The sequence below is a fragment of the Glandiceps talaboti genome, chromosome 20, assembly GCF_964340395.1.
Source record: "Glandiceps talaboti chromosome 20, keGlaTala1.1, whole genome shotgun sequence".
NCBI classification, from domain to species: Eukaryota; Metazoa; Hemichordata; class Enteropneusta; family Spengelidae; genus Glandiceps; species Glandiceps talaboti.
Window position 1 is genome coordinate 18,396,248 of NC_135568.1, and position 14,048 is coordinate 18,410,295.

General features: G+C 35.4%; 1 protein-coding gene across 1 annotated transcript in view; it reads right to left on the reverse strand.

Annotated features, from left to right (window-relative positions):
• Positions 1–14,048, reverse strand: part of LOC144450717 (protein Wnt-9a-like) — a 34,220-nt gene that overhangs the window by 370 nt on the left and 19,802 nt on the right. Inside the window, exon 4 of the mRNA XM_078141386.1 lies at positions 1–160. This exon is cut by the window's left edge and continues 370 nt beyond it. Within this exon, the coding sequence (XP_077997512.1) occupies positions 1–160 (160 nt within the window). The remainder of the gene's footprint in view (positions 161–14,048) is intronic.

A 14,048-nucleotide genomic window follows, 5' to 3' on the forward strand; every position in this document is an offset into this window, starting at 1 on the left:
GACTCATTTGTCGTACTTACAACTTTGATAGCGTTTTCATATTTATCTTTAAGCAATTTACCGATTTGTGAAAAGGGGCGTAATTGACGCCAACAAGTCCTTGATGCACAGGATCCAGAAACACCGTGACATTTGCACGTCTCTTTCACCTCCTGACGAACTGTCTGTAGGAGAATGAGAAAAAATGTCAATCTCTAGTCAATATCTAGGTTTACATTCCTTACATCTTAAACATCATCATCATCATCATCATCATCATCATCATCATCACCACCACCACCACACCACCACCACCACCATCATCATCATCATCATCGTCATCATCATCACGTCAGCAAATTTTTAAAAAATGCTATGAGTTGCGATAAGCTTATGTATTGACTGTGTAACATGGACTATACAGGTCTTGATGATAAATTCTTATAAACTACTGTAACATCAAATAGGTTTATTTTCCTATTCTGTCTTCTTCCATTTATATCATCATGTGTCGATATATAATTTTTATTGCACAGCTGTTCAGCTTTTCATTTGTTGTCAATTGCCTTCACTGGGAAAGTAATACTCTATACAATTCATTGATTATGGAAGCTGATTTACAAATTTATGATGTGGTATGAATTGTGAATCGTACTCTCTGGTAGATGTGTGGTATGAATTGTGAATCGTTCTCTCTGGTAGATGTGTGGTGTGAATTGTGAATAGTTCTCTCTGGTAGATGTGTGGTATGAATTGTGAATCATTCTCTCTGGTAGATGTGTGGTGTGAATTGTGAATAGTTCTCTCTGGTAGATGTGTGGTATGAACTGTGAATCATTCTCTCTGGTAGATGTGTGGTGTGAATTGTGAATAGTTCTCTCTGGTAGATGTGTGGTATGAATTGTGAATAGTTCTCTCTGGTAGATGTGTGGTATGAATTGTGAATAGTTCTCTCTGGTAGATGTGTGGTATGAATTGTGAATCGTTCTCTCTTGTAGATGTGTGGTTTGAATTGTGAAATAAGTGGCTGACTATCAACTTTGTTTATTTGTGGCACCATTTTACGTATATATGTGGGTGGCCTCGGCCTTAAAGGTTCAAAGTCATACGTTGAACTTTGACCTAAAGTCGTATAATGATTGCATACTGAGTTTGATATCGGAATGCTGGTGAAGGTGTTGAGACTGCTACATTGCACATTGTATAAGGATAACGTTCACCAAACTGAATCTTATAATATGTCTTATGTTTTCAATTAGGAGTCGGCATTAAATCACCCTTCCAAATTAGTTTTTATTAAAAATGCATTGGTAGACATTGAATAACTCACATTGATAGACATTGACTAATTCACATTGGTAGACATTGAATAACTCACATTGATAGACATTGACTAATTCACATTGGTAGACATTGAATAACTCACATTGATAGACATTGACTAATTCACATTGGTAGACATTGAATAACTCACATTGATAGACATTGACTAATTCACATTGGTAGACATTGAATAACTCACATTGATAGACATTGACTAATTCACATTGGTAGAGATTGAATAACTCACATTGATAGACATTGACTAATTCACATTGGTAGAGATTGAATAACTCACATTGATAGACATTGACTAATTCACATTGGTAGACATTGAATAACTCACATTGATAGACATTGACTAATTCACATTGGTAGAGATTGAATAACTCACATTGATAGACATTGACTAATTCACATTGGTAGACATTGAATAACTCACATTGATAGACATTGACTAATTCACATTGGTAGAGATTGAATAACTCACATTGGTAGACAATTGACTGGTAGACACTGACTAACTCCCATTGGTAGAGATTGAATAACTCACATTGGTAGACAATTGACTGGTAGACACTGACTAACTCCCATTGGTAGAGATTGAATAACTCTACATTGTAGACATTGACTGTACATTGGTAGACATTCGTTGGACATTTGTAGACATTGGCTAACTCTACATTGGTCTACATTGATTGTACATGCGTAGACATTGGTTGTACATTGGTAGACATTGATAGTAGTGATGTTTACGTGAGGTAAATTAAACTGTTGACAAAGTAGCTATTGTCAGGTTTCATGTCTGACATCACTATACAGGTCACACTGATTCTTTCCTATTTTAACAATAAAAAGGATATTGCACTAATTAAATCTGCCTCCTGTCATAGAAAAGTTAGGAATTGAAAGGTTTCCATGGTTACGTCTAGACATATTATTAACGTGTAATGATAAGGTTGTAGAGATAGTCTTCATGCATGTTGATTGGAATGTAAGTTACCAACACTCTCTGATCTCACTACTTCGTCAAACAATTGTTCCATTTATATGACCCCACTTTACTTGGCTAAATTGACAAAAAATATATTTAATGAAGGGTATACTGATAGTAACTTACAGTCTAAATTTATACAGCTGCCATACAGTATAATAATTGTAAAGTTTACGCGTCATATCGAATTATATTGTAGGGAAAATTACCCTCATGATGAAATACATGTCCTATACATCTTTTAAAAGGTAAATCTATTCATAAAACAGTTATCAGTCAGAAATGGAAGTGTTTGTACAAAACTAACTTGTAATAACAAATGTACTGTCATTCAATTGCAGTTGATGAGTTTTGTATCTTTTTGATCTCCATTAAACACTTTGGTATTTGAACCTTATTTTTCTTATAAGTTGGAAAGGTAGATTTAATGCTAAGCCACAAAACAAATGATGATATATGATTTATTAATACATCTAGTCTTGTATGGGACTGATTTCATCAACTTGTACACCACTTACAATCTTTTATCACATCCCTAATAATGACAAGAAGTCTTCGTCAAATTGCACAACTAGTGCACGAGGGTACAACACTTCCAGAGAGTATATACAGCCAATAACAAAATCAGCCATATTGCACAACTAGTGTACGAGGGTACAACACTTCCAGAGAGTATATACAGCCAATAACAAAATCAGCCATATTGCACAACTAGTGCACGAGGGTACAACACTTCCAGAGAGTATATACAGCCAATAACAAAATCAGCCATATTGCACAACTAGTGTACGAGGGTATAACACTTCCAGAGAGTATATACAGCCAATAACAAAATCAGCCATATTGCACAACTAGTGTACGAGGGTATAACACTTCCAGAGAGTATATACAGCCAATAACAAAATCAGCCATATTGCACAACTAGTGCACGAGGGTACAACACTTCCAGAGAGTATATACAGCCAATAACAAAATCAGCCATATTGCACAACTAGTGCACGAGGGTATAACACTTCCAGAGAGTATATACAGCCAATAACAAAATCAGCCATATTGCACAACTAGTGTACGAGGGTATAACACTTCCAGAGAGTATATACAGCCAATAACAAAATCAGCCATATTGCACAACTAGTGTACGAGGGTACAACACTTCCAGAGAGTATATACAGCCAATAACAAAATCAGCCATATTGCACAACTAGTGTACGAGGGTATAACACTTCCAGAGAGTATATACAGCCAATAACAAAATCAGCCATATTGCACAACTAGTGTACGAGGGTACAACACTTCCAGAGAGTATATACAGCCAATAACAAAATCAGCCATATTGCACAACTAGTGTACGAGGGTACAACACTTGCAGAGAGTATATACAGCCAATAACAAAATCAGCCATATTGCACAACTAGTGTACGAGCCCTTACCAAACTGAAAGCTCAGTACCAAGCTGTCAAAGAGCTTTTTCAGGGCTTTTCAGCTCTGTGGCACACTACCAACAGTTCTATTGCAGACATTCAAAAATGTGTTGAGCTGCTGAATGTCTGCAACAGACTTCTAGGGTTTATGTCTGTTAGGAAAAAAATTCTTAAGCTTACTGACAGCTGTCTGCATCTCACTGACAGCTGTCTTCAGCTCACCAACAGCTACTTGCAGTTTACTGGCAGCTGTCTTCAGCCACAGGAGTTAATTTCTAAATAATGTCTGTCAGGAGTGTTTACACTTTGCTCTGTCATGGGCAAAACGACTAGCAGCAGACTTTTAGCAGCTCTTGTTGTAGTTTCCAGAATATTTTAAAGTTACCTGGACAGTGGCAATGTGGAAGGACATACCAATCCAAGGGTTTTCTGTTAATATGCTTCTGTGTCATAATAAATATTGCTTGGAATTATACTTGCCTAAATACTTATTCACTAAAACATACATCAAATGTATGCAGGTGAATGTAGGTAATATTTATAAGAATGCCTGCAACACCATCAAATGTCCAATAACTACAGTACATTTACATGTTAAAATATATGTATTAAGTAGTTTCATTGTTAAGTATAAACACTGGAATCTGTTCTTGTTAAAATGTAAACCAGCTGCATGAACAACAAAATCAATCCTTACAGAATACCTCTAATATAAAATGTACATGTATTGTTGTATACATTTATTATTTGCATCGTTCACACTCACAACTTACAGAGATTTAATGTAACTGTTTTCTCAAATTATTTGTAATATGTCACCTACATAACAAACATCCATTTTAAAATCATTTGCCAGATTTAGTATTCTGGGTTTGTGATAGCCATGCACGTATATTAGTGTGAAATTTGTTTACTATACTCATGGAAGTAGTTCTACTTCCATGCTATACTTCAACTTGGGACTAGCAATTAGTGGTTACATATGCAGAAACACAGCCCATTTTCAAGGCTACTACAGGAAATGTCCCCTGCATTTCTTGACTTGGGCCGGTCGTGTAGCGTATAGGCATTGAAAAGAGAGGTTCATTTTGGGCCGCATATGATCGGCCTCGCCAATATCTGAGTTTTCATTTTCACTATAGTCGGTCATATTCAGGGTTGTCATACCCATCATCAACGCCGTCTGATAAATCTCGACATTCGGATGTCAACAAGGGATTTTGATTCCCCTCTTCATTGTCAAATAACTCACAGTTGTCTTCATTTTCCTCCGTTATGTTATAACATGAATAAATAAATATGACGCTCGCCATCTCCTTCCTGTCGATCATCTCATTAGTCTACCAAACTCGCTTGAAACGGTATCGGTATTGTCTGTGTACGTGTTCGTGTGTTGTTGATGTCGAGGGACATCACCCGGAAGTGATGGGAGTTCATCGTGTGTAGGCCAATGATCGCAAAGTTGTCCTCAGAACTGGAATGGCCACTTTTCGCTTCCATCTCTCATAGATTGCCATTTTGCTTCAACTTTTGGAGATTACAAGTATACTGCTCTGTTTTGAGTCGATACGTAACGTGAACGTAAACAAACCCCTAGCCCTGAGATCGCTGGCTTAGGTTACATCCACAATATAGCGTCACAGGCTCTTTCAAAGCTTGTGGAAAAACTGCGAGGAACAAACATTTTGTTTATGGCTAATAACAGCGCAAACATGGATAATATGAAAGAAACAAAATAATAAACAAAAATATATATTTTCAAAATTGAATCAACGACTGTTGTAAAGTTTACAACGCATTGCAGTTTTGAAATTATTGTGAACGAGGCTATGACGTATCAGCCAATCAAATCAACGGGCGCAATCTCACCAGCACTTCAAATCAGAAAATGTTGGAATGAAACGGAAGATGGCGGCCGTGATTCACAAAGGCAAAGAAAATCGTTTTCGACAACTGATCATGAGAAGAGGTATACATCAAGACCTACTCATTTTGGTGATGAAGGTATGTTAATTTAACTGACGCTTTCATAGCATATTATAGGCTCTGGTGTTTTTTTAAACGATAGAATCCTGGTCGTCTATGTGTAGACGTTATATCTTATTTACTTAGTAATAGTATAGTATTAGTACTCGTGGCCGTACGATCGGAGGCTTTTCAGACATAGACCTAGACCTCGGTTGCATACATAGACTTCTACAACTGTTTGAAACTTCCGAAAGTTGTTTTTAAAGTACATCTGATATACATGTAATATTCAAGTTGGAGTGTCCACTTTGTCGATTGAAAGTAGGGAAGAATGCACTGCTTGCCTGGTGCCGTGTGTAAATTGGAATCAGATTACAATCCCCCCCCCCCCCCACGATTTATCGTGTAAAAATTATTAGTTTCTCGTCGAAAGAGTTCCTATGTACCGTACTGAGTCTTGTTAGAAAAAGTGACAAATTAATTTATTCAATTAAGATATGGAATGGAACAATGTTGGAGTATTTTGTAGAAACCAGTGTGTCACAAATCATTTAGTAGTAGTACTAGTACACCCCATGATCACTGCCACATTTACACAGTGCTCTGTCATGTACATGCAGAACACTTTTCACCAACTTGATGTATGTCATTGAGGTCTGTCCGTATGTGTGTGTGTATACATACGTATGTATTTATTTAATAAGGGTATGAACTTTCATTTTAATCAAAGGTTGTCATGTTTAAAATGCTTCATATTGATGTATTTGTGTATTCATTACGTTATAGTGCAAATTATAGAACACAACACATATTTAGTTGTAAGGAGAGAGTAAGAATATGGAACTCTTGTTGAGGCATTGTGGCCATCAGACAAGCAATATTAATTATCCTTGTCTTATTCTAAGTAGAAATGTTAAGTGTGACAATGTGGGAAGACTGCGAGTTCATTATTTTTGTATAAAGTTTTTATAAAAATGTTGTTCCTTAATTATGGCTGCTCTGATGTACTTTTGGGAAGTCTGATAAAATGTATTACCTAGGGTGTACCACTGTTAACACACTACAAGAATATACATTTTGTAGATTCTATTTACCAGTTGATAATTTTTGTTTTGCCAAAATTAGTGTTACTTACATGCATGTTTTTATTTGTTGCATCTTAGAGTAGAAACTCAAGATGACTTTAGAAAAAGCAGTGTCAACATAAAAGTACAAAAAACAGAAAGTGGACAAAGAAAGCAAACTCCAGCAGGACAAAAAATGGAACACATGCAGCACAGCAAAGCAATAAAGCAAAGACTGACAAAAATAGAGAAATTGCTGAAGAGAAGCAAGCCAAACGCCTAGCAAAGTTGTATGGCAACTTTAAAAAGGATGAAGGAACAGGCCTACTTTCAAAGGTACTAGTAACTTTTTTAATCTGTTAGTGTATAAAAACAAAACAGAGCAATATAATTCCCCCGAGAGGAGCAAATAGTAAAAAGACACAGGACAGTTGGCATTTCTATAGATTCTTTGTTTGTAGCATGTAACTGTTTATTAGAAACAAAAGATAAAATGAACTGTGTACCTCTCCCTTCACATTCATAACAAATATTTCTTTTGTTAATTGATTGCTCTTGTTTCTTTCTTTGCAGTGACTTTCAGGAACCAATGGATATTGATTGATCTGATTCTGATCCTGATCCTGATTCTGCCAAACTGATGATGTAAACTACCAAAGTGATGATGTAAACTGCCAATGTGATGATGTAAACTGCCGAAGTGATGATGCCAATGATGAACACAATGGCTTTAGCTTATATAATGACTGAAAGTGAAATAATGTCAGACTCTGAAACTCCAGCAACTGTTGAAAGCCAAACTCAAATTGCCAGAGCTCTTTCACATGTATGATGTAGGTAATTCTTTAGATTTGATTTGAAGAACCCCATCATTAAGGGACATATATTTTTTGTCTTCTAATCACGGGATGAATACAGGTACTATTGTTAAACTCAGGTATGTTGGTACTGTCATTTCACTACAGACATGTCTCAAGCCTTTTAGTTATTTTGGAAAAAAGCAATAAAGTTGCTTCTTGTTTTCATTTAATTCTTCTTCTGCATGATTTACTGGTTGCAAAAGTATGTGCCCGTGTGTGTAGTATGTACATACATACATATATGTGTATCCCCTAAAACATGTACGTGAACAAACTTTGTGAGTTTGTGAAACTGACATTTTTAAATATGTTTCAGTGGGAACAAGCATTCAAATCAAATATGGTCAGTTCTGATATACATTTGTATGTCAAATATATTTCCCCAACGTGTATAAGCATGTTTTAAGTGTCAAAATTAATATGGTTTAAAACATGTTTAAAACTAGTTTCAAATGAGTTGACTAAGGACTTCTGACAAGTTTAAAACATGAATGAAACACTCAAAACTGATCAGACTTGTTTTGAATTAGTATAGAACACTTTTTAAACTAGTGGATTTTTAGTAAGGAATTCCCCTTTTGCAGTGTGCCAATGATACCTGTCAGAAGTCTGCTTATAGTCTTTCAGCAGTTTGTCACAATGCTGTCAGAAGGCTGTTGTTAGTCTGTCAGGTCTGTTAGTGGTCTTTCAGATGTCTGACGATAGTCTTACATAAGTCTGTTATAAAGCAGTTGAATGTCTGTCAGGTATTTACCTGAGCTGTTGAGAGCTGTTCTCTGCAGCTCAAATCTAATTATGTATGCACAAAAATCAGCCTTCCGGCAGCTAACTGTCAGAAGTCTTTTTGAGAGCTGCTGCAGCTCAAAAACAGCTGTCTCATTTCGGTAAGGGAGGGTATAACACTTCCAGAGAGTATATACAGCCAATAACAAAATCAGCCACGCTCAAATACTACAAAGGAGGTGATACACAAGAAAATGAACGTTTTGACATTTGACTACACAGGTCAAAGTCAAGGTCAAGTGTAATAATACATATTTATATTATGGGTAGGCACGTGAATGTATTATATTTCACGAGCTAGAGTTTGATATGCTACCTTGAAAGTCAAGTTCAAGGTCAAATATAAAGGTACCCTTAGCTAGCTTATATCTGTTTATACGTGTCACTTGTTTATAAGTCAGTGATAATTTTATATAATACCAGCAAATTCTTTATTTCCATCGCAGAGACAAACACTCGTACAGTGTTATAGGACCTAGACCACTAAGGTCTGAGTATATGATTGAGTGGAACCATGTGCCTGGAGAAACTCCTCCACCGTGCTGAGTCTTCTGCAAATTTCACGATGGTTGAAATGAGCATTGTATTTACACAGAAGTTGGACAAAACCTCTTTACAGCCATGAGACACCTAGTTGTATCTGTGAGCGGACTCTCAATGTAAAGTCACTGAGATACAATTAAACCTAATCATGGGTCGTTCTAATGATCACCATAGAATTCTAATAAACTGGCTATTATCAGTATGATTTTGTGATCTTATAAAAAGTCGTTTATGTCAATTGTTGACAGTTTCATAATTAAGTTTCATAATTAATACCATATTACTACTTATCAGCCGTCCCATCATATCACATTATATATATATATATATATATATATTTATATATATATATATATATATATATATATATATATATATGTATGTATGTATGTACATGTATGTATGTATGTATGTATGTATGTATGTATGTATGTATGTATGTCCCCCATATATATATGTATGTATGTATGTATGTACATGTATGTATGTATGTATGTATGTATGTATATATATATACATACATATATATATATATATATATATATATATATATATATATATATATATATATATATATATACACACATATATATATATACACACATATATATATATATACATATATTCAGTTATATGTATATTGGTTAAAACACAAAGTAAAGCTTACGACCTTTTGACTGCAAAGAATGACACTAGGGATGCCGTCGTTTTGATTAAGGAAAGACTATTATGTCTGTAGATTTGAACGCTTGACTGACTAAGGGGAAACTTTCCACTCCTCTGTCTCGTCAACAGGTCATAGAGTGCGTATATGCCACGTGATGGTTGCTTCTAAGTGTTGAAATATACATACCACTTGAAAGTCACACCGCATGGCGATAGGGACATAGAAATTAACACCAATGTAAAAGAAAGTACAATTTGCTCTTTGAAAGTGCAAAACCAAATTAAAGGTCTCTTTGATTTCCCATCTAAGCAATTATCTAAAGCTAGGTGACTTGAAAGGAAATGTGCAACGATGGGGGCGCCGCCCGTCAATCTTCCACAGGTGTTTCATGCATGATTTTGTTGAAAGTTGTTTGCCGTTTACAAAGCTAACTAAAGGGATGAATGATAGTTAGCCACTAAAAGGTTGGCTATATGAATGGACTAGGCATCAGTTAAAGCACAACATGGTCTTACATTCAGGTCTTATGATGCATGAAGTAAGGTAACAATACGACAGCCTTGCTCGGGTCCTTACAATGTATTACTCAAGTGAAAACATTGTTACTCGACACTCATATTGAATTTCCACTCGCCGCTGAAAACGCAAGAATAAGCCATGACCACATTACAGTTGATAAAAGCCCAATTTCTATTGAAATCTCAAATAAATGTATCTTAAGTGATCGCCCTGAATCTCTGTAGCAGGAAACAAAAGCTGGTGGAAATTCGACACTTTCAAGTATCTGAAATTGGGTTATTTTTAGGCGTCTAGAGCGATTAGGTTTAACAATTCGCCACTCATTCATATGGGTTAGGAATGGCACATGTTGTTAGGATATAAATGCGTCAGTTTTGTAGGATATGAAACTTAGTTAACGAACGACAATCTTTCCCTTCCATTGGGTCATATCGATCGACGGACCAAGGTCTATATACGAGATGTCTTCCGCATGCAGTGCGTGATGGCATAAATACCAATATCGATCTACAACACGGTAGAACCTATTCTAAAGTTCCCCTCCATTTTAATTTAATTCTAAAACTACCTTCCAGGTTTAACCCACTTTACCGTTTCAGATTTAAAACGCCATTATGTTGTTCATTTCACGGGGTGCTGGAATGAACGAAAAGGCCGTCACCCTCCATCGGAAAGAGTCAACAGGAAATATGTCTAAATATTGGAATACAGGTTGATGGATGGATGGCCACTTTGTGGTTTGTAAATTTCGCTACCTCTTAAGTCGACGGTCTATGCATTTTATCGATGACATCCCTTGTGAATCTATAAAACAAACTGACTGACGATTAACCAGGATATATATATATATATATATATATATATATATATATATATATATATATATATATATATATATATATATATATATATATATATATATATATATATATATATATATAACTCGGTGAGTATCAATCTGGTAAGACAGTGCTCTATACCGCAGTGGCAGAGCGTAATAGTTTTGGTAGTACTGGAACTCTTTCTTGGGTGTAACTCGGAGTTTCACGCATATTGCGATCATCAGACACTCTATCAGAGAGTGTCTGATGATCGCAATATGCGTGAAACTCCGAGTTACACCCAAGAAAGAGTTCCAGTACTACCAAAACTATATATATATATATATATATATAGTTTTGGTAGTACTGGAACTCTTTCTTGGTTGTAACTCGGAGTTTCACGCTTTGTGCGATCATCAGACAACATGGCATATATATATATATATTGGTCTACGTAATATACTTGATTGATAATATTATCCATATCGATCAAACTTGAAGCATAACAGGCCGTAGCACAGAAGAATACATCAACTTACTAAGAGGCAGGAAGCTGGCCTGACACTAGCAATTGTCACATTCGACCAAGAAATAACGTTTGATTACGTAATCCACAAGTTAGTTAACACATTGAAATCATTGCCTGTATATCCAACTATGTACACTGTCGCTGGAACATAATGCCTTGTCTGCAAATAACACATTAATAACACCAATTGAATTCAAAAGTGTTATTCGTCAGGGATATGGATGCTCCTAACAATCTGGCCAATTTGTAAAAAAAGATGTTTTCTTTAATATAAAAATCAATGGAAGATATCAGTCTACCTTACCAACAACGTAAAGTTCAACTATCGACTACGTATAAGACGACGATCTAGTGACACTGGAGGAAGTCTTTACGAAACCCAGTATGATCCATGTGGACATATTATTTACTAAAAAGCCACGAATGTAAAAGTCAATATTGGTCAATCTGAAGGAGTGTGTTGGGGAGTTGGTAATACCCCCTAAAATGAAACAGCGAAGAGAATCTACCGTTACGAATCAGAATACTCTATCAACAAAAACTGGCCATGAACTTGGTCACGACGTCCAAACAAATTGTAATGAGGGGACTGTCTAGTAACCAATTGGTTACTAACGAAGTTATTGAATATCTTCAAAGACAATTTTAAATTTCGTATGGCAAGGTCATCACTGGATAACAGCAGAAGTATTATAACTTCCCATTGACAAGGAAAAGACTGGGTTTAATTCACCTACTCTATAGACTATAAGCAATGTACTACGTTATCTACCAACTGATATACCTTTGGCAATGTACTACGTTATCTACCAACTGATATACCTTTGGCAATGTACTACGTTATATACCAACTGATATACCTTTGGCAATGTACTACGTTATCTACCAACTGATATACCTTTGGCAATGTACTACGTTATATACCAACTGATATACCTTTGGCAATGTACTACGTTATCTACCAACTGATATACCTTTGGCAATGTACTACGTTATCTACCACTGATATACCTTTGGCAATGTACTACGTTATCTACCACTGATATACCTTTGGCAATGTACTACGTTATATACCAACTGATATACCTTTGGCAATGTACTACGTTATATACCAACTGATATATCTTTGGCAATGTACTACGTTATCTACCACTGATATACCTTTGTAGTAACAGTAAACAGTCTAACTTACACTTGACATTTTAGTAATGTAAGCAACTTAAATCACTTGTCAACAATTTTAAATACCCAATTCAATTGATTTTTTTTTTCTTTTCCCAGGACCATCTCCTTGTTCGAAGCAATCTGACTTGTAAAACCATGAATGAATGAAATATTAGATGAGCCACTGTTCCACAATCCGCAGATCTTACACCAAATTCGTCGTGAACCTTTCTACCTTCACCACTCGCAATTGGTCGAAGGAGGTATTACACACATCAAAGATTTGATCGATAATAAGACAACGCTATGACAATCGAGGAGGAACTACACAGAAACATCACTATACATTCTAAACGAATCCTTCGTTTCACAAGTGAAGCAATGTAGGCACAATATCACAGAATAGTAAAATAAAGGAAATCGTCAACTCTTTAAAATAGGGTTTATAAATCACTTGCTACATCTCAACACAATGTCAATGATCTTAACCTGCAAAATAGATGAATTCCCAACCGGATCCAGAAACCAACACAGTATGGCAAAATACACCGACTTCATGTGATTACTATTTTAACATATGTCTTCTCATAGCAATGCAAACTTGAGGAACAGACAAACTTTACCATTAGTGAGGAGAATGATACTTTCTATGTCAATTTTAACTGCGAGCATATCCAAATATGAACGTTATAACATAGGTAGATGTAGTGAAATGTCGACGCCCGTCTATTGATAATCTATACAATTAACGAATCCAAGCCTTAGGCAATATCATCGCAATGCAAGCTTCAAATATATATACTTTGGTGTATACATTGATGATAACAAAGCGCGTGTATCCTACAAGACCTCGCGTAATCAATAGTGTTTGTAATAAGGACATATCTTAAAGAATACATGCTTCACATTTCAAATAACAAATAACAAATCAAATGAGTCCTATACACCATAGATTAATAGTAACCTTGCAGTTTTCTTTTGATTGTCTTAAATAACATAAATATTTGCGTTTAAGTCTTTACAGAAGGCACATAGTTTTCTTACACGTCATATATACAGGTATTACACACGTAAAAATAATACTGTCTTATCTTCTACATAGGTACCCTACTCTTACTACACTTTCTGACATACCCAACTCTTACACGTACTGGTCAACTTAATATTGGTAAACATACTGGTAAACTTAATATTAGTACACATACTGGTCAACTTAATATTGGTAAACATACTGGTAAACTTAATATTAGTACACATACTGGTAAACTTAATATTGGTACATGTACTGGTAAACTTAATATTGGTACAAGTACTGGTAAACTTAATATTAGTACATGTACTGGTAAACCTAATATTAGTACACATACTGGTAAACTTGATATTAGTACAAGTACTGGTAAACTTAATATTAGTACA